This window comes from Phodopus roborovskii, unplaced genomic scaffold, assembly GCF_943737965.1.
Source record: "Phodopus roborovskii unplaced genomic scaffold, PHOROB, whole genome shotgun sequence".
In the NCBI taxonomy this organism is placed as follows: Eukaryota; Metazoa; Chordata; class Mammalia; order Rodentia; family Cricetidae; genus Phodopus; species Phodopus roborovskii.
This window is the reverse complement of record NW_026125543.1, coordinates 3685163-3707955: the sequence shown is the minus strand read 5'-3', so window position 1 is coordinate 3707955 and position 22793 is coordinate 3685163. Positions and strand designations below refer to the sequence as shown.

At 38.1% G+C, this 22793-nt stretch overlaps 1 protein-coding gene across 2 annotated transcripts in view; it reads right to left on the bottom strand.

Moving 5' to 3' along the window:
* Positions 1-22793, bottom strand: part of Rnf13 (ring finger protein 13) — a 90787-nt gene that overhangs the window by 56028 nt on the left and 11966 nt on the right. Inside the window, exons 1-3 of one of the 2 annotated variants that reach the window (XM_051176984.1) lie at positions 17685-17817; positions 6580-6705; positions 1953-2033 (exon numbers count right to left, since the gene is read on the bottom strand). In XM_051176984.1, coding sequence (XP_051032941.1) covers positions 1953-2033; positions 6580-6693 — 195 coding nt within the window. In that variant the 5' untranslated portion in view covers positions 6694-6705; positions 17685-17817. Of the gene's footprint in view, positions 1-1952; positions 2034-6579; positions 6706-17684; positions 17818-22793 lie in introns of those variants that run through there. The other variant, XM_051176985.1, reaches the window with a different exon arrangement.

Genomic DNA, 22793 nt, shown 5'->3' with positions numbered 1-22793 from the left:
GAAGAGTCTCAATTGGTGGAGTGCCATGCCTGGGACAAGTGGTCCTAGGCTGTAACCATGAAACAACAACTGTACTCCTGCATAGTTTTACTTCAAAGTTCTGCTAGGAATGCTGCCCTGACTCCCTCAATGGCTATTACCAGTAAATTGAAACACAGTCTCTCTTCCCTATTTGGTCGTGGTGTTTGTCACAACATAAAAGGAACTAGAACATCAGTCCTCTTTGAAGCCTCTACATTGGTTCTGAGTTTCACTTGTGAAGCAGTGTCGTCATCTTTTCATACATCCCCCTCCAAGTAAAACCACAGAAGAAACATTTCATACATGCAAATAATATATTTTTGAAATGTGTAACTTCATAAATTTATGAACAGAAAGAAATAAAAAAGGGGCAAGTGAGATGGCTCTGTAGATGGTGCTTGCTGCCAAGTCTGAAAACCTGAGTCCAATCCCTGGAACCCACATGGGAAAAGGAGAAAACTAACTCCTGAAAGTTGTCCTCAGGCCTCCATATGCACACCATGGTACACAAGCGCACACACAAGCACGTATGCATCCATGCACATACACACACAAAATAGATAAATGTAACAAGTTTTTTTTAAAGAACTAAAGAGTGCTACATATTCAGAAAAGGGCCCAAGGTATTACCTGTAAGTCACTGGTAATACTTAACTATGGAGAGAGAGCATATCCCCTGTCTGTGTAAATATCCATTGCAATGATAATCACATAACATGACATTGACAGTATTTTTTTAATAATTTAGATTCTTAAAACTAAAAGCCAATGTGCCCATTGCAGAGTTGCATACCATGCTGATTGAAAAGTAGAAACACTGTGTTTGTGTATTCTAGCTTATACAACAAAAACCTCACCCTGTCTTAAAATGAGGCAGGATTTTCTAACTATTATTGAAACCCAATTACTTAAACTCAAGAAAAAGTATTTAAGCTCAAGAAAAAAAAAAATGCTCAGAACCATATGTAAAAAACAACTAATACTTCCAATAAGCAAAAAATTCTGACAAAATACAAATGTATTGGTTCTTAAATAGGCATAGAGCATTTATAGTCAACTAACTCTCTTAACATGTCTATATATGCATGTGAACATATGTGTTACACAAGCAGAAAAACTAAGATGTTTAACCTTACTAATACTTTTGGCAAAGTAGTGAATGTTTTATATCTAATATTGAAGATATTATAAAAAGAGGATGGCCTCAGACATTATTTATAGAATTTTAAACTGCCCTTAACTTTCTATAGGGCAACCTGAAACCTATGCCAAAATTTAAAACATGTAAGCCACAAAGAAAGCAATTTTATATTTCAAGACACATGCCGTAGAAATAAATTCAACAGGATGAAAACATTGATTAAGCCAGGACTGATAATGCATACCTTTATTCACAACAATCAGGAGGCAGAGGCAGAGGCAGAGGCAAAAGGATCTCTGTGAGTTTGAGACCAGCCTGGTCTATATAGCAAGCTCTAGGCCAGCCAAAGCTACACTTAAACAATCACTTAAACAATGTTAGCAATAGGCTAAAAAAAAATGTAGACATACACCTCAAAAAGATAAAATGTCCAAAATCCATAGCATTCATATTGCAAAACAAAGAAATCATTAAAAAATAAAAATGGAGGTCTCTTGCTATCAGCAAGAAAACTTGACATAGAGAAACAATTTGGGGGCTACAATCAAGCAGCAAGTTTCTATTAGTATTAAATATAGCTTTATTGTATACATAAATATTTAACATAAACATATATACAGACATATAAAAATGCATGCATAGCACACAATAGTTTGAATAACTTCATCTTTTCAAATGCCTATCTCAGGTTTTATGATAATAAATACTAAGAAATGTTTTCACTCAGTAAATGACCACTAAAAAAGCACCTTATTAAATCACATATCCCTCTACATTTGTATCTTCTCACCTTTAAGCCTTCAGCTGGTAGTCTATAGCCAAATCTCGCTGGAAGGTCCTCAAATGTCTGAGATGCATTTTCAAAATTATACTAAATATAAAAATGTAAAAGAATCAAGTTAAAATCAATTTATATATTATATTGTAAGAGTTTATTAAATCATATAAATTATCATTTCTGTAATTCTGATATACTACTTGAACTTATCACAAAATAAAAAAAGCATCAATTAAAATAACAAGAATATAACTTACATAAGCCATTTAAATTTGATTCTAACTTTATGTATTGTCAAACACCAACAATAATTCTGTATCATTACATATCTACTGTTTTCTGGGTACAGATAATCCCCTAGCAAGGAATTTTATAGATTATATAAATCTATATAATCTATATGGTTATAGATTATATAAATCAGCAGAAGAGTTTCATTTTATTTTCTCAATATTTTAAGGGTCTGATTTAATAGAAGAGATTTACAGAATTTCTGGTGATAGCTATAAAAGCTGACATTTGCCCCCAGAAAAAGCAACATCAACTCATACTCTTATGAACTGTCAATTTTTATAGAAGAACACTTAGGCAGTGGTTCTCCACCTTCCTGATCTTTGACCATTTAAAACAGTTCCTCCTGTTGTACTGAACCCTGAACACAAAATTATTTTTGTTGCTACTTTATAACTGTAATTTTGCTACTGTTACGCGCTGTAATGTAAATATCTGTTTTCTGATGTTCTTAGGTAACCCCTATGATAGGATTGTTCTCCCCCCCAACAATGGGTTGCAACTCACAAGTTGAGAACCAGTGACTTAGGGACCAAATTCAGTGTAGCACATAATAGGGAAAGCTAAAACTAAGTATTTTGATTTAATTTGTTATTGTTGGGGATAGTACGCACACGCCATAATGCACATACATAAGTCAGAAGATAACTTTATGGAGATGGTTCTTCATGTCCACTTTGATGTGGGCTTCAGGCATTGGATTCAGTTCTCAGACTTGTAAGGTAAGCACTCTACCCATCTCACTAGCCCAAGTTATTCAAACAATTTCCATTTTACATGCAGATATTGGTTCTTATATAGTATTAAGAGTCTTCTACTGTAATAAAGAAGTGTGTGCTTTTAGAAGATAATAAGAAGGCTAGGGACATAGCTCAGTGCCTTACCTACCATGCATGAAGCCTTGAGTTCCATTTCCAACACCACACAAACACACACACACACACACACACACACACACACACACTGCTCAGTACTGACCTAACTGAAATATCTGCTTTATCACTTAATAATGATTAATATGTTATATAGAAAACAAGAGAAACAAGAGCATTGGCAGAAAGCATAGACAGTAAACAAGTAACTTTGTAACAGATGAAATCAATGCTATAGTAGAAGTTAAGATAGTTGTTCATAACCTATAAGTCAGAAATAAAAAACACATTTACAAAGAAAGGGAGTTACATGACACTAATCACAACACAAAAAAGGCTGCAGGGGCTGAAGAGTAGCTTAGAGGCTAAGAGTATTTACAGGGGACCCAGGTTCCATTCCTAGTAGCAACCAGATAGTAACATAAAATCACCTATAACTCTAGTTCAAGAAGATTTGACATCCTCTTCTGGTCTTCATGGGTACTATATAGTACACATATATACATTCAGGCACTCACAAATATACATAAAATAAAAATAAATAAGTCCTTTTAAAAAAAAAAAAGATATAAACATCAAGTAAGCCTTAGGAGTCACAAAGCACAGAGGTCATCCAGATAGATAGGTATGCTACCCTGAACAAACCACCTGTTGAACAATCCTGTTCTTGCATCATCTGCCAGAGGTATGAGATAAGTGGTACTGCAGTTTAGCAACATTATCCTCATAGCTATGCTAAGGCACAGACATCTCTCTCGCCTACAATAAGCACTATTCAATCAGGACACCTGCCAGCTGCTAAGACTCTTGACCTCGCCCTCAGCTCATACATCACTGTCAACAATGAAAGCTGATTCAGGCAGCAAACAAGAAATCAAGCTAACATAGCAGACAGGACCAAGGTAATGCAGTGCCTGAATGTCTTAATACACCAGCTTTTCCCTTTGTTTCTCACTATACAACTATAAGGATTCATTCTGTTGACTTGGGTACCCAGCCCAGAATCATACCTGGGAGCCACCAAATATACATAGTGACTGTTCCTCCTATTGCAACAGTAATTCATACTTTTAGAATGATTTACAAAATACTTTAGACTCGAAATGCATTCAAATCAACTAACACAATTCACATTTAATCTCCTAAAGTATCATTATTTTAGTTACTCAACCATGGTCACCTCAACATTAAATCTGAGAAAGTCATTTAACACCTCCCAAAGACACAAATGTAAAATGAGGAGATTAATTTAGATCAATGTAGAAAGAGCAATGGAATAAAGAAGATGTGGCACATTTACACAATGGAATACTACTCAGAGGGAAAAAAAAAACAATGGAATCTTAAAATTTGCAGGCAAATGGATGGGACTTGAAGTTTCTTTATATTCACTCATATATGGATTTTAGACATAGAACAAAGGATCACCAGCCTATAATTCACACCATCAGAGAAACTAGGATACAAGGAGGAACCTAAGAGATTCATACAAGATACCTCGCAGAAGGGGAAAGAAGCAAGATCTCCTGAGCATATTGGAGTATGTCGGGGGAAAGGCAGTGAGTGGAGAGGGAGTTAGGAGAAAGAGAAGGGGAGGAGAGGAGAACATGTGGGACTAGGAAGATTGAGTTGGGGGATGAATAGACAGGAGAGAAGGACGGGGATACCATAATAGAGGGTGCCATTATAGGTTTGAAGAGAAAACTGACTCTAGAATAATGTCCAGAGACCTACAAGGATGACCCCAACTAACAATCTGAGCAACAGTGGAGAAACTACCTTAAATGCCCTTCCATGATAATGAGATTGATAACTAACTTATATGCCATCATAGAAACTTCATCTAGTAGCCGATGGAAACAGAAGCAGACACCCACTGCTAAACACTAGCCAAACTCCTGGAATCCAGCTGCAGAGAAGGAGGAGTGATAAGAAAATGAGGTCAAGGCCAGCCTACAGAAACCCACAGAGACAGCTGACCTGGACAAAGGGGAGCTCATGGGTCCCCAGACTGATAGCTGGGAAATCAGCATCAGACTGACTCAAACCCCTGAACGTGGGTCTCAGTTAGAAGGCCTGGGCAATCTAAAGGACCTCTGACAGTGGAATCAGTATGTATCCCTGGTGCACGAAAAGACTTTGGGAGCACATTCCCCAAGGAGAGATACTCCCTTAGCCTAGAGGCAAGAGGGAGGGCCTAGTCCCTACTCCAAAAGACTTGATAGATTTTGAAGATTCCTCCTAGAAGGCATCACTCTCCCTGTGGAGTGGGGGGGAGGGGAGAGGGTTGGGGGCATGGGAGGGAAGGAAGGAGAGGGAACTGGGATCGATATGTAAAATAAGAAAAAATAATAGATATATATTTTAAAAAAAGAAAGAGCAAGGGAAAATGCAAGTGTCTGAAAGCAGCACTTTAAAATGTATGCTTTGAAAACTAAAAAATAGAACAGTCTACAATTAAGTGTTCTTTGATCTCTTATGACTAAATCTTTGGAAATAAGACCTTTAGCTTAAACAGTAATTGTAGCATCCATTGGGGCTTACATGATATACACAGAATACTAGAAACAACTTATTCCATTAGAGGGATCAGGAGTCTAACCAAGGCAGTCTGGCACCAAAGCCCCAACTCTTAAACTACTGACCTACAAAGTACATCTATACTTCTACTTTCATCGTCAGTAACCTATGAACTGAGATGTTAAGTAATTTGCTCAGGGTCATCTCATCACATGAATAAGAATTTAACTCAGCTTGTAACTCTATTACCAAAGCTCCTGACTACCATTACATATACTCTATCAACCCATGCCACTTCTTACTATGTGATTCTCTGATGCTCACTTTGCTGACCATCAAGTAACCAATTCTCTCTGACAAATACAAACAATGGAATCAAAGGCAAATTGGGATCAAATAAAATGATTTCATTCAACTGTAATTAACAAAATAATGCAAAGTGGCACATCCATGTTTAATGCTGCTATATTCACAGCAGCATGGTGTTTGCTACGAAAGGAGGGAGGGAGGGACAGAGGGAGGGAGGGAAGAAGGAGGGAGGGGACAAAGAAACCAGGTGTGGTGGCACACTCCTATAAACCCAGCACTCAGGAGACAGAGGCAGGTAGATCGCTAGGCCAGCCTAGTCTACAGAGCATGTTTCAGGACAGCAAGAACTGTCTCAAAAGAAGGAAATAAATGATACTAGATATTTAAAGAAACCAGTAAGATTCTACATAGAACACAAGCATGTAGGTATTGGCACACAGTTTCAGGAATAAACACACCATTTATCAGGTATTTAATGTACATGAAATTTACACTGAATATTAAACGAACAAAAGAAAATAAGACACACCTAATTTTCAAGTAACTGTATATAGTTTGGCATGTTTATAAACAGTGTAAGATCACATCATTCATGGCTTCTTTAAAGCATTAAGTGATGTTTTCAGACATAAATAAATTATACTTACTGCTAAAATGTTTGCTTCTACAGGCAGCAGGTTCAGGAATGCAAAGATCTGCACAGTCAAGATGGTGTAGACTTGTGTGGCGGACAGCATGAGCATCCCTATGGAGAGCAGCATCTCGTAAATCACCTAGGAGATAAAGAAAGAATAATTGGAAAAGCAGGTGCTTTCTCTCCAGAATAAATCATTTCCCACATTAATTCCTAAGATCCAAAAATATCCATTTAATTACAAATGTGTTAATATTAAAACTAAGACATACTTTGAAGCCAGGCATGGTAGTTTGATGTGGGATGTCCTTTTGTATGCTGCAAATATGTGTTGCTTCTATTGGCTGAAAAATAAAGCTGTTCTAGCCTTAGACTGGGCAGAATATAGCTAGGCAGAAAATCCAAACAGAGATAGGAAAAAAAAAGAAGAAGAAGACGGAGTCAAAGAGATGCCATGTAGCCATCTTTGAGGTAAAATGCCAGAACATCACTGGTAAGCCACAGCCATATGATGACACACAGACTATTAGAAATGGGTTACTTTACAAAGTAAAAGCTAGCCAATAACAAGCCTGAGCCATCAGGAAAACAGTTATATTTAATATTAGCCTCTGAGTGATTATTTTATAAGCAGCTGTGGACCAGGCAAGACACATAAAAGCTTCTAACTATATAACAGTGCACACCTTTAATCCCAGCACTAAGGGGGCAGAGGCAAGCAGATCCCTGTGACTTCGAGGCCAGCTAGGTCTACATAGTGAGTCCCAGAACAGCAAGGGTTACAGAGAGAGAGAGAGAGAGAGAGAGAGAGAGAGAGAGAGAGAGAGAGAGAGAGAGAGAGACTCAACAAAAACAACAAAAATCAAATGAAACTAAAGTATTTCAAAATCACAAGAATTTCTAGGGACTAGGACATTTAGTTAGTGGATACAGGATGACAGATGCACTTCAGTGGTAGAGCATTTGCCTAGCAAGCACAAGGGTATGTTCCATCCCACAGTACTGGGGGAGGGGGGAAGCTAGTTTTAAAAGACAGCACACACCCAGTGATTCTATGTTCTGTATTTTAAGCACAAAACAAACATTTCTCCCTCAGTGCTAGATTATAGCCCAACTTATTCACCAACCCAGTTTTTGGAGAAGAAAGATTTCAACCAAAATATGGGGGGAAAAAAAGAGAGAGACAACTTTGCTTTAAAATTTAATGTTTTTCTACATTTCTAGAAATCACATCTTTTGTTCATTATAAAAATTCATATACATTTGTTAAATACAAATTCGTGTAATTTGAGATATGCTTTACTGTATGACCCTGGCTGGCCTCTGCAGACCAGGCAATCAGGCTGGCTTAGAACTCACAGGGACCAGCTATACCTAAAAATGCATGCCACCATGACCACTTACGTACTTTTCTCTTTTCCTTCCTTATCTTTTCTTTCTTTTTGAGACAAGGTCTCACAATAACAACAGCTGACGTACAGCTTAATATGTAGTTCAGGTTGGACTTGAACACATGGTGATCCACATACCTCCCAAATGCTGGGATTTAAGGCAGAAGATACTTTTGTGTGTTATATTGACATTCAAGAAAAAACAAAAAACAAAAAGAGACTGGTGACCCTCTCTGACTCTCTGATCTAGAAATCAAAAAATTCCAGATTTTGTAGCATTTCACATTTTGATTTTTGGATTAGGAACATTTAACTGGTGTAATTTGCAGAAATACTTTAAAAGTACTGGAACACTTCTCATACCAAGGACTTTTGTAAGGGGCATTCAATTTTTTTTACTTGATCTCCTAATAACCTATAATTTTATTTTCTCTATCTCTCTCTCTCTTTAGAGAGAGATATCCCTTCTCTCTATATATATATGAGACCCTTTCTCTTCTTTGCACTCTTGGAACCAGGCCACAGTGATGTCATGGCTTACCTGCAGACCTCATATCTTTCCCTTCATAAACTTCATCCTTTGGGGCCTGCTTCTCCCAAATTATTCAGTTCTCTAAGTTACTCTCCAGTCTATGTTATAGCAAATCAAAATCCCAGGATAGGCTGAATAGTCAGTCAACAATAGGTAAAATCTTTATTGGCAAGTCGCAAAAGTATAGCATACTTTTTATGAAAAAAAAAATGAGAACAAGATTAACAAAGACAATAAACTTTATAAAGAACTGTATCATTTAATAGTACCAATTTACAAAGGTTCAACATTAATGATATTGAGTGTCCTTGGTGAGGAATGATACAGAATCTGACTCACACACTGAAAGCAGAATAGCTGTACACAGTTTTTTGAAACACCATTTTACAACACTATCAATATTGGCAATGAAAGTGTGTTAAAGTTGACTGGTGGTTGACAGAAGCTATGACAAAACAAGGGGGACAGGTGGGAACAGAGAATGACTACTCACAGAGACAGGGAGAGAAGATTAGATAAATGTCCTAAACTAGATTTTGGTGTTAGTTGCACAATTTTATATATATATATTAAAATCGCTGCACTATATATCTGAAGTAAGCTTTATATTGTGAATTGGGATATAATAAAAATGTAAATGTGTAACTTTGTTGAAATTACTTTTTAAGGTAAAGTATCTTTACTGGTGTGATAATCAGATACTAGGCAGCACACACATTCATACGATCTCTATGGTGTGCAATAGTGAGGGCCAATACTCAGGGACGGTACAGCCAGCCTATGAGCTGCATCTTCAGACATTTGCAAAATAGATGTCAGACTCAGATTAGGCTGTGTGAGCAAGTCAGTATGCCAACGGAAGGACAGACTGTTGGCCTTGATGAGCACACAAACCTCACATGAGATAATACAGAACAGATTCATAAAACAAAGTCAAGAAAAAAAATCTGAACAGAGACAGTACTTCCAAAGCATGTCTTCACCTTTACCTTATTTTAATGACACTTATGTTATTATCAGGTGATAATAAATGCTGTGAGGTTTTCTTTTTAAGAATTTGGAGAAAAACTACAAATATGATGCAAATATTAATTTTGTATATGTATAACTATATGTAGTTTCTATGAAGAAAGTTTGTTACGCTGGCTAGTTTTATCAACTTGACACAAGCTAAAGTTATCTGAGAGGAGGGAACCTCAGTTGAGACAATGTCCCCCTAAGAGCATAAGGTAGGACTATAGACAAGACTGTAAGGCATATTTTAAATTAGTGGCTGATGGGGGAGGGCACAAAACATCGTAAGGGATGCCATCCCTGGGCTTGGGTTCTATAAGAAAGCAGGTTGAACAAAACCATGAGGAGCAAGACAGTAAGCAGCACCCCTCTGTGACTCCTGCCTCCAGATTCCTGCCCTGTTTTGAGTTCCTGTCCTGACTTCCTCCAATTATGAATAGTACTGTGGAAGTATAAACTAAATAGACCCTTTCTTTCTGAAGTTGTTTTCGGTCATGGTGCTTCGTTCCAACATTAGTAGCACCAATTAAGACTTTCATGATTAATAAATGTTCAAGAAAGCACAAAAGTTTTTTACATTTTAGTTTAAATTAACTTTGCTTCACCAGAAAGCCTTCTAAAGGGAAAAGTCTTAAATTCTTTCATTTTTCCTCCTAGCACTTAACCTACTGTGTGAAGAGAAAGGCAAGTTGTCAATCATGTTACTAAGCAACATGCAGATACATATGATTCTTTACTGAAGAAAAGCATTCAAGTAGAAATTACTCTGAGTTTGCTATAAATCCTTTCCCAAGCAAGGACACAACCTGCAGCCCCAGCTTCTTAGAAAGCTGGTATGACAGGATGGCTTGAGCTAGGTAGGGCTTGGAGACCAGCCTGAACAACAATATAGTGAGGCCCTCACCCCTCAACACCCACAGTTACCCCACAGTCTCAACCCTTGTAGGGAGGAAGAAAAAAATAATGACATTTAAAAAAAAAAAAAAAAAAGAGGTTTGCTTGCCTATGCCATATATTTCTCAAAACTGAGCATGATTTCCAAGGAAAATCTGTTACTGGCTGTTAAAAGAAGCTGTTCCTTTCATCTGGATAATGGGAGACTTCTCCAGAGTTGCATATTTTACATTGGTACACTGAGCTTCCAGTTTGTCTACTTCTACAGAGTGACTATAATGCTACCCACACAATGTCTTTGTGACAGCACATATCTGAAACTCCAACAGTGAGGGAGGTAGAGCCAGGCAGACCATCCCAGGGCTCACTTGTCACCTGTCTAGCTATTCAATGAGCACCATGTTCAGTCTGAGACCCTGTCTCAAAAAAGTAAATAAATAAGGCAGAGAAAAATAGAGGAAGGCAGAGATATCAACTGTCAGACTCCACACATAAACTCACCAACAACACTCCCATACACAGAACATATGCATGCAAAATAGAAAAATCTAACAAACCAGACTCAAGAACCCATTAAAGTGCCATATGCATGAAGTTGGTTCAACATATGCCAGTCAGTAAGTATAATTCAGCACATAAGCAGACACAAGGGCAAAAGCACACGATCATCTCAATCGCTGCAGACGAGCTTTCCACAAAGTCCAGTATTACTTCATGACAAAAGCCCTAGAGAAATGAGGAGCAAAAAGAAATAACACAGTAAGTTATGTATGACATACCCATAGCCTGTGACATTCAAAATGGGGAAAACAGAGCATTTCCTCTGAAATCTAGAACAACAAAGGTGCCCACTTCTGCATTTATTCACTGTACAACTGGAAGTCTTGGCTAGAGCAAAACAACAAGATTGAAAAAAAAAAGGGGGGGGGGAGTGATACAGACAAAATGAAAAAGTAAAACTATACCTACTAGTAGACAACACTTACTTACAAACTTTTAATACTCCACCAGAAAATGCTTAGACCTAATGAACATTTTCAGCAAACAGGATTAAAAAAAAAAAAAAATCAGTAGTTTTTGTTTTTTTTTTTTTTTTAATGTACCAATACCAAACTTGGCAAAAATGAAATAAAGGGGAAATTCCATTCACAAAAGAAAAAAAAGGGTTAAAAAACCAAAAATCACTAAAATAATTCTTAAATTATATTCTTAAATTATATTATAAAGCCATCATAACATAGTCAAGATGGTACTGGCACAAAAAATTGACATCATTGGAACAGAACAGAGGACCTAAAAATAAGCCCACACAGCTACAGCTGTAAAAAACATATATCAGAGAAATAATATATCTGGGGAAACTATTCCCACATGTAGAAAGCAAAATCAGATCTGTTCTTCCTCTTTCTCTCTGAAAACTCAATTCAAAGTGGATCAAACACTAATGTAGACCTGAAACTTTTCAACTGCTAGAAGAAAATATTGGTGTATACTTCAACATGTAAGCATAATCAAGGACTTCTGAACAGGATTCTAATAGCAAAGAAAATAATCACTAGACTCATGAAACCACCTACCGAATGGGGGGAAAAAAATCTCTGCCAACTATATATCACAAGGGGGATAATATATAAGATACAAAACAGAAAAAGTAAACACCAATAAAATCAATTGAGTCAGCCAGTACCTGAACCAATGAACTAAACGGACAGTTCTCAAAAGAACTACAAATGGCCAATAAGTACCATACGTGTGTATTCAACATTTTCAGTCACTGAAGGCATGCTAATTAAAACTTAAGGGTCCTTTCTCATCAAACTCAGAATGATAACATCAAGGAAACAAATAACAAGAGCTGGCAAGCAGGTAGGAAATAAAGAGCCCCTACCTACTGCTGACAGGAATGTAAATTTGTGCAACCAATTTGCCCAATCAGAATGGATTTTCCTCAAAACCCTAAAAATAGCTGGTCAGTAGTGGTACATGCCCTTAATCCCAGCATTGAGGAGGCAGAGGCAGGTAGATCTCTGTGAGTTCAAGGCCAGCCTGGTCTACAAAGCCACACAAAGAAAGCCTGTCTTGAATAACAAAACAAAACAAAAAATAAACAACAAACAAAAAACCTGAAAATAGAGCCATTAAGATAGATGACCAGGTGAATGCACCTGCTGGCAAGGCTGACAACCTGTATTCAATCTCCAAAACACACATGGTGGAAGGAGAAAAACAACTCTTTTGACCCCCATGTGTGTAATGACAAGTTTACAAGCACACATGCATGAAGACACTTGAACATACACACAGATACAGTACATGAATAACCTTATAACCTGGTTAAACCATTACTGGGTGTACACCCGAATGATTCTAAGTCAACATCATTGAAATGCTTGTACATTCGTGTTCATGTAGGCACTGTTCACAACCAGGAAATTGAAACAGACTAGATGGCCATCAACAGATGGATAAAGAAAATATAGCACATATACAAAATGGAGCTTTAGGTGGTGAATAGGAAAAATGAAATACTGACATATTCAAGAAAGTTGATGCAATTGGAAATCATTAAATGAATAAAGTCAGTCTCAGAAAAGCAATAATATGTTTTCTCTCTTATGCAAAAACTTAAAATTACCTATGTGCACACATGTGAGCATGTGTGCAAAAATGTATGCAGTATACATGTAAATCACAAAACTTGAAAGGAGAAGATCAATGGGAAACAGAGAGGGTAATGGGATGCAGGTAATGAGAAGAAGAAAGAGAAACTAATAGGGGGAAGGGAATCAACTAGAGCGGACAGGAGGAAGACAGCTGAGGAGAAAAATGAATGGAAACAATGTACAGTGATGCAAATGCATGATGATACCAGACAAAGCCTATTGTTTTTATTCTCATCTAAAAAATTAATTTAGAAAGAATATTTTTCAGGGTCGCAGAGATGACTCACCAGATAGACAAGCCTGGTAATCTGAGTTCCAGGCACAGGACCCACAGTGATGGAAGGAGAAAACTGATTCTTATAAGTTGGCCTCTGACCTACATATACATCCGACAGCATGCACACACCAACACATACATACACACACATACAATAAATAAAAACAAAATGTAAATTTTGGTTTTTAGCTTTTAAAAATGCTTTTTCTCCTCCCTGCCTTCTTCCCAACAATCTTCCTAAAACATTCCATATTCACTGAGTGTGCCTACAATCACAAGTTATACTATTCAATGGAGGAAGTTGATCTTCCTAAACACTTCCATATTCGCTGAGTGCGCTACATCACAAGTTATACTCACTCAATGGAGGAAGTTCAAAAGTGAATGCACAAGAAAATCTGCTTAGCAGTTTTCTCAAGATATGACCATCACATGTTCTTTTCCTTTATAAAGACTTATTTTTCTTTTATGTATGTGGATATTTTGCCTGAATGTATGTCTGAACACCACATGTGTGCCTGGTAGCATTGGAACCCCTGAACAGGGAGTTACAGATAGCTGTGAGTTATCATGTAAGTACTGGCAATGACCCTTCTGGAAGAGCATGCAGTGCTTTTAAAACACTAAGCCATCTCTCGAGCCACCAGCACCATTTGTTACCACAATCTACTCTCCATCCTTCTTTGAAAGAATTCTAATAAATATTAATAGACATTTTATCTGAAATCAGCTTCCTGGTATAATACAAAGTCTTCCAATTCTCACTCTATTTTTCTGTCCCATTTATGCTGTATCTTGCCTAAGAAATAACCTTATAAAAAAATGTCTTAACTTGATTCTAATCTGCAATGATTTTCTTCTCCCTAACTTCAAGATTACGGGAATTAGATGAAACACAAGAAATAAATTATAAGACAAGATGAGTGTCTAGCTTAAAGGTCAGAATTTCTACAAAATTTAGTAGAAAACAAAACAAAGGCAGTACACGGTAACAGAATAAGGAAAGGGCAAGAAGTTATTAAAAAATACAGAGATCACCCAGGCATAGTGGCTTATGACTGTAATCCCAGCACCAGGGAGGCAGGAGGATTGCTGCAAATTCAAGAACCAGGGCTTTATATATCAAGACCCTGCCCCCAAAGCATTTTCTTTTTAATTTTAAATAAAGAGAATAAAATGTTTAAAAATAATGACAAACACTAATTACAACACAGTCTCATCAAAACAACAATAAAATGACAGTCTGGAGGCAACACGGACAGGGTAGCTATGAAGGTTAGCTTTAACTGGCTATTTGACAAAAACTAAAATCACCTGAGAAGAGTCTCGGTCACAGAATGTCTATATGGACAGACTTGTAGGTGATGAAGAGGTCTTCTGGAAGTCCATCACTCTCATTTTTGGTGCAATATACATAAAACTTATCATTTCAAAAATAGTTCAGTGACTAACTATATTTTTACAGTCATGCATTATATCATCAACATGCATCTCAAGGACCTTATCCTTATCCTAAAAATATCTTATCCTAAAAATAATGAAACTCACAGCCTTTAGGAACACTTATTCTACTTCCTGTCAGAATTTGACAACGTGGGATAGCATATAAGTGGAACCATTCAGCATGTCTTCTGTGACTGGCTCAGTTCAATAGCATGTCTTAAACACTGATCTGTGCTATTGAAGTATAAAATCTGCTTCCTTTTCCCGCTGAAGAGTGTCCCATGGCTTGTACACACTACAGCTTGTTTACCTACTCATCCATTAACAAACATTAAATTGCTTCAATTTCTTAACTAGTTAAACATTTACCTGTGTTCCTTCTTTCAGTTTGGATAGATTGCCTCAGTTGTAAAAACAGAATTCCTCTGAGATTACAGCTGGCTTAGTTCAGCAGTCATTGGTCAGCCCAGATGGGAATATTTGCTAAGACATGTGTCCCATGACAGTATGTCCTGCCTGAGGTTAACAATTTCAGAAAGGAAAGACCACAGAGCTGCATATAGACCCCCCCCCCCCGAGCTGCATCAAGTTCCTTATATCAAAGCCCTACACCTATAAATGGTCCCAGACAGAATTTTCCCTCTGCAGGGATTCGGAGAGAGGTTGCCCTTTGCTGTGTATGGTAATAAATGCAAACATGTGTTGAGGTTGGACTCTGCTCCCTGTGCTCCAAGTCTAATGCAGTACATACCAAAAGTGGAACTGAAGGATCACAAATTAAGGCTGACTTTTGGAGTATTAAACCCTTTTCCACAAATGCTGAAGCATGTGTGTCCCACCAGGAATGCACAGGGTTTCCATGTCTTCTCATAGTCAGCAATACCTGCTATGTGCTCTTTTGACATAGCCACCCTAAAGGGCACAAAGTTTGGGTTCCGATTTGCATTTCTCTATGAATTAGTGATGTTGAGCACCTCTTCTTGTGCATCTTCTCTGGAGAAATATCCACTCATCCAATTTTTAATCAAACTGTTTTGTTGTTGTTGAGCTATGGGAGTACTGACACTTTAAATATCAAGCCTTGCCTAGTATTAAGACTGAAAATCTATTTCCTCCCATTCAGTGCATTATCGCTTCACTATGTAAAAATTAGAAAAGTCCTCTAATGTACAAACACTTAATTTTCATGGAATCCAACTCACCTATTTTTGATTTATTAAAACCTTTGCTTTTGGTATCATATGTAAGAAATCCAATGATGCAAACCTTTTCCCTGATTTCTTTATATATTATTTCTATGTTTAGATCTTGAACACATTTTTTGTTAGTTTTCACAATAAACAGTAATATAAGAAATGAGTCCAATGTATATTTGGAAAACACTTCTTTGATCAAGATTTAAAAGTGACATATCGTGCAATTATTCATTAGCTTCTTACAAGTCAAAGGACAATGAATAGATCAAAGTAGACATGAAGAAAAGGCAGGAGTAGAAATGGAAACAAAAACATACTTCATAGTTCTGTCAATGCCGCTATTGTCAACTATATCACAGGTTGTCAACCCCAGCAATGAGTCACACAGAAAACAAGAAATGAACAATTGACAATGAAACCTTTTTCAGGGATTTTGAAATCGTGAGCATTAGGGAAACACAGTAGACAATTCTGGTTTCCGTGGTTATCAAAATATGCGTGTACTTCAAAGTATATCTCTTAAACCAGAATGTCTTACTGTAATGATTTTCCATACAAATGTGAATCCTATCACTATAACTAACACTAAAAGAAAACTTGATTTTATGCTAAGTTCTGTGTTAATGATCTGACAGGAATGTTATTCCCTCTAGAATAGAACAGGAGAAAGTGGCTTGTACTGTTACACTTCTATGTGTAAGTACTAGGAACTAACTGAGTAGAAAACGAACAACTCGGTTTACTCTGTTCATCCCTCATTCTTTATCTTTTGTACAGTTCTTAGATGGAAAACAACAAAGCAACCAATGATATACAGGGAGTGTGGGTGTATAAATGTGGAAGCTTTCATACTGTGTTAATGTGGCAGACTGTCACACACCAGATCTTATACCAGCACCATTGTTACAACCTGTCTCTTTACATTTTATTTTAGTTATGTGTATGTGGGGAGAGGTGCACTTGCGTACAATAGCCTGCAGAGGCCAAAGATACCAGATCTCTCATGGAGCTAGAGTTACAGGAAGTTATGAGCCACAGGATGTGGGTGCTAGAAACAAAATTCCAAAAGTGCTCTGAAATGCTGAACCACCTGTGCCCAGGCCCCATAACCTGCTGTTTTACAGTATTCCCCCAGCTATGGTCTTGACCTTCTTTTCTAGAAGCCAGTGTTTGCAGTCAGTTTACACAACTCCTTTAATCTCCTGGGTTTTTTTTTTTTAAATGTTCATTGCTTCCTGTCTTAATTTTTAATTCTTATTTTCATTGTTTAGTGTCCTTATTTGCTGAAGAATATGTACTTCTCAAGGACATCAATATTTACAGATGTGTAAAGAGCACTTGACAAAAATTAGGTGCTTAACACTTATAAAACAAATGCACACACTACTTCTTCAATGAGACCTTTAATGTAATTGCCTGTTAACCTCTCCTTAAAAAGTTTTAAGACTTTAACATTAAAACTGTCTTAAGGCTCAGTAGAAGAGCAGCTGCCTACCATGGGCCTCAAAGAGGCACTGAATCCCCAGCACCACCAAAAGCAAACAAAAATCCTGTTTCCATTAAAGCCAAGTGTGGTGGTTTCAACAGTAGTCCCAGCTGCTCAATGGAATTCAAGACCGACATAAGCTACACAGTGAGATACTGTCTCAAAAAGATTAAGTGAAAAATGTCTCATGCATGTATTTAAAATGTACATAAATATACATACTATGGATGCTGAAGAGATGGCTCAGCAGTTAAAGGCAGTTGATCTTGCAGAGGATCCAGGTTTGGATCCCAGTATCCATGTCAAGTGGCTCACAAACCTCTTCCAGTTTCCCTCTTCTATCCTTTGAAAGTACCTGCACACATGTGGTATATATCTTTATACGGTGTCACACACATATACATATAAAAATAAATGATTCTTTAAATATTATGAAACAAAATAATCTGTAAATAAACAGTAACTCTAGGTGGTTGGTCTTTATATCATTTTTGGTTTATTCTTCATACTTATTTCTGAAGTCTATTAATTTATGGTGGTGCTCGCCTTTAATCCCAGCACTCAGGAGACACAGGCAAGTTGATCTCTGTGAGTTCAAAGCCACCCTGACCTACATAGGGAGTTATAGGATAGCCAGAGCTACATCAAAGATCTTGCCTTTAAAAAAAAAAAAATCAAAAAATGATGATGATGGTGATAATGATGGTTCTGACACATGACTGCTGGTGGGTTGCCCATACTCCACAGAGGCCCTGTACCCACACACATGCAAGCAGCACTAATTGTACCCAGTGGAGTTTACAAAAAGAAAGGACATGAGGGTAGAAGAAGGGCCCATTGGGGGAGTTCTATGGGGAATAGGAGAGAGACTTGGGGTAAAGATGATCAAGATTGTACACATGCATGAAATTGCCAATGAATAAATAAAAATATTTTAAATATTTTTAAAAATAAAGAAAAAGGCAGATCTTGGGCAGAAAATTAAATTTTTTTCCATATAAGCACTCAATTATACACAAATCTTCCCTTTTTTAAAGATCACTTATTTTCATGTGTATCTGTGAATACTTATATATATGTATGTGCATGCTATTGTTGTCCACCAAGTTCAGAAGTGGGTATAAGATCTCCTGATACTGGAGTTACAGTCTAAGAGAAGATTGAATGAGGTATGTTCCCCGATAATCTTGGGCATTTTAACCCAACTGGTGGCACTTTTGGTGAGGTTTAGGCAATGCAGACTTGTTGGTGACTGGATGCAGGCTTTGAGATTAAACACCTTGTGTCACTTTATGTTTGCAGTTGAAGATATACACTCTCAGCTTCCTGTTCCTGCTGCCTGCCTTTGCAGCTACGCATCCCTGCCATGCTAGACTCTTATCCCTCTGGAATCATAAGTCTACATAAACCCTTCCTGCTTCTAATCATGGTGTTTTGTCACAACAACAGGAAAGTAACTAAGACATTGGCAGTTGTAATCTCTTACCCAGGTGAGTTATGGGTACTAGGAACTAAACTTAGGCCCTCTGCAAGTACACAATTGCTGAGTCACTAGCCCAGCTCTACTTCCAAAATATTCTATCCCACACAATAGTTCTGAGTATGATTGTCATAAAGTTCAAAAGCAGCAGGCATGTGCATCAGTAAACAATACATCTCAAACAACTACTTAGCTTTGTTAACTACTGTGACTGCTAACATCTAATTCCAACTGGCAAATGGCTCAGCACTGTCCTCACACTGAAAGGGAAATCAAACCAAAAAAACTAAACAAAAACAAACAAACCTCAATTTTTTAAGTATCCTAGAACTATTCCAGGTACCAATACCAATTTTGTGCAAGGAGAGCTATATCAGGAGACATGAACCATACAATACACTAAATTATGGTATGATAGTAAGTACAAAGATACATATTACAGAGGCAGGAAAGTGGGAATCCTATGGGCTTGAGAAAACCGCTAAGAATAATGGACAAGTTTGATAACTTCATTATTGCAGTTGTTTCGTAGCTATATAAATGTCAGTGTTTATCAGAGTTTATACTCAATGTCTGTAAGTTTTTTCAATCAACTAGTCAAAAATCTGCTTTTAATATTTTATGAAAAAGATTACCAGAAATGGCCCTTAATCCCAGGACTCAAGAGGCAGAGGCAAGAGAATCTCTCTGAGTTCAAGGCCATGCTGATCTAAACAGCAAGTACCAGGCCAGCCAGAGCTACCTGTGAGACCCTGTCTCAATAGACAGACAGACGGACGGACGGACGGACGGACGGACGGACGGACGGACAGGATAGATAGATAGATAGATAGATAGATAGATAGATAGATAGATAGATAGATGATACATAAACTATGATAGGAGATTAAGACTGAGGCTTCCAAAAGGATAAACGGAGAAGAGGGACCCTTTCTCCACAGCTGGGATGAAGTCCTCAGTTGAATAGGATGAAGAAAAGCAGGCAATAGATAATTCCACTACATTGTCCAGATAGAGTTGATCCAATGCTGCCAATAAAGCGGGACACAACCAGAGTCTTTGCCATAGGCAAGGGAATTTCGGAATACAGATACCATCAGGGACTTGCTGCAGAACACAGCTTGGAATGGGCAGTATTTGTGAGAACTGGTTAAAGAATCCTCTTCCCGTGTCTACAAAGACCTAGGGGCCCTTGTAGAGAGCTAAGGGTCCTGCTCCCCAAGGCCTGTGTGAGGGCTCTAACACTAAAGGATGTCATCTGCTATTACACCCACCTGCCTGCTACTTTCACTCACTGCCATCACAATTGAGGGATACGAAAGCACATGGCTTCTTTTTGCCCCTCAGAATGCACAACTGCACACATAAAAACTGTTCATGAGGTTTCCGGTGGGAACGACAACTCTATCAGAAAATGGATGTGTGCAATATTCTGTTAAAGAATTTATCTATATTTTGTCTATGCCTTGGGTAAGACTGTGTGTGTGTGGCTTGATTTAAAGGTGACAAATTAATTGACCTGGCAGAGGAAATTTCAACACAGCCCAGCACTTAGGTGGAATAGTACCCTTTGTTTACTAAGTTGATAATTAGGAACAAGAAGTAAAACAGAGAAATTTCAAAAACTTGCAATTTGGCCAAGAAAGAAATACTTTTAAAGGTGAGGTCAAGGCAGTATTATCCCAAGCATAAAGAAGCTACAGACTCAACAGAGCAAAAACATGACATGAAGGCATCTCAGCTATTGCCATACCACATCCATCACTTATCACCACGTAAAAAGGAAACTCACTTGAAAGCCTTTGCTTAAAGAAGAGATCTCCAGGATGCCTGCTTACACAAGGCCACCTAGGGAAGTGCTGCCCAGGGACAGCACCCAGGCAGTCAGTGGTAAATGCGGCCATGGTCCAAACAGGTCAAGCTTAAGCTGGCAGACACTGGAATCATCCATGTGTTGCAGCTTTTACAGCAATGCAGAATACAAGAGTTATGGGGTCATAAAAGCATCCACTCCTATTTTAAAGAAAACCTGGAAACTCTAGCAAACACCAAGAGGACACTGTATGAGGCTGTGAAGGTGAAGTGGATGAGGCAATGGAAATCTGAGGGCATGAGAGGTGCCAGGAAAATTGAATGTCTACCAAGACAGGTAGCAAGTAGAGCTGGCTCAGCAAAGAGGCCACAGGGCCTGTGACAGGCAGAGCTATGATGCAGCGTTGACCCAGTCCTTGAAGGCTCATGCCATGTGTACAGAAGCCAGATTGGGAGCTACAGGATTTAACCTCTGCCCTGTTGCTTTCAGTCATGCTTCAGTCCCACTTCTGCAGGCCTTGATTCCCGCTTTTTATCACAGTAACTTCAGGCACTCTTTTTTACTTTAGTGGGTTTTACAGCTAACAGTCTAGCTTGAGGCTCAGAGAAGACTATAGACTCAGACTACAGAGCAACACTGGAACCAGTGAGCTTTAGAGACTCCTGGAAATGACTAAGTTTGCAGTTTGCAGTATGAGATGGGCATGTGACTGTGGGGGAGCCAGGTGCAAAATGTGAATTTGACTAAGAAACATCCCTCACAGGCTCATGGGTTGAAGGCACGGCCCTGTGGCAGGTAGCTACGCAGCTGACTGTGATGGTATAATGGTTAGCACTCTTCATTGTGACGGTTGGGCATAGCTGTGGCTGCCACATTGGAAGCTGATGGAAATTTTAGGAGTTGGAATCTGATGAGAAGTACGTTAGCGTGATGTCTTCTTTCTAACACCACTGTTTTCTGGATCTCAACATGTCCTCTCTACAAAGCTACAATAGCAAAAACTGTATGATGCTTCTATAAGCAAGCACACAGAGTTAGGCAGCAGAATCGAGCACCCAGACATAAGTCCATGTACCTACTTATGGACAAATCATCTTTTTAAAAGGTGCAGAGCCCAGAGAGTACCATCCTCAGCCAGGGGTCCTGGCAGAAAGGGATCGTCACATACAATGACAATGAAGCTGTAACCTAAACTCACACCACACCAAAACAGTGACAGAAAAATGGATCAACGACCTGAATATAAGAGCTCAAATTAGAAAAGTCCTTGAAAATACAGGATCAAGCCAGATATGGCAATGCACACCTATAAATCCCAGCATGTAGAAAGATGAAGGAAAAAATCACAAATTCATGTAGCTTATACTAAATATTGAAATATTATTTTAAAAGGAAAAAAACAAAAGAGAGCCAGGTAGAGTGGGACGCCTATAGACCTAGAGTCTAAGTTGTGAGGCAGAGGCAGGTGAGTTCTGTGATTTCAAGGCCAGCCTGGACTACACAGCAAGTTCCAGGCCAGCTAGATCTCAAAAAAAAAAAAAAAAAAAAATGTTTCCATGTTAGCAATTAATTCTTAAAAATGACACCAAAAGCATTAGTAAAAAGATATAAACTGGGATCCTCAAAATTGAAGGCTTGTATGTATCAAAGAACATTATTAAAATAGAAACCACACAACAAAAGGAAGAAAAGATCTTTACATCTGTGTATCTGATAAGGATCTAATATCTGAAGTACAAAAAGGAGCTAGAGTGAGGGCTCAGTCGTTAAGACTGCTTATTGCTCTCTCAAGGGACCGGGATATAGTTCCAGGTTCCCAGCATCCACCTCAGACAGCTCACCACAACCTGTAATCCCAGCTCCAGGGGATCCAACACATTTATAATACAGAGACACAAAAATAAAAGCAAAATAAATTTCAACATATTATAAACCACTTTTGCTTTGTTTTCTGAGATAGCATTTCTTTGTGTAGCCTCGGCTGTCCTGGAACTTGCTCTGTGGACTACGTTGGCCTCAAACTCAGAGATCTGCCTGG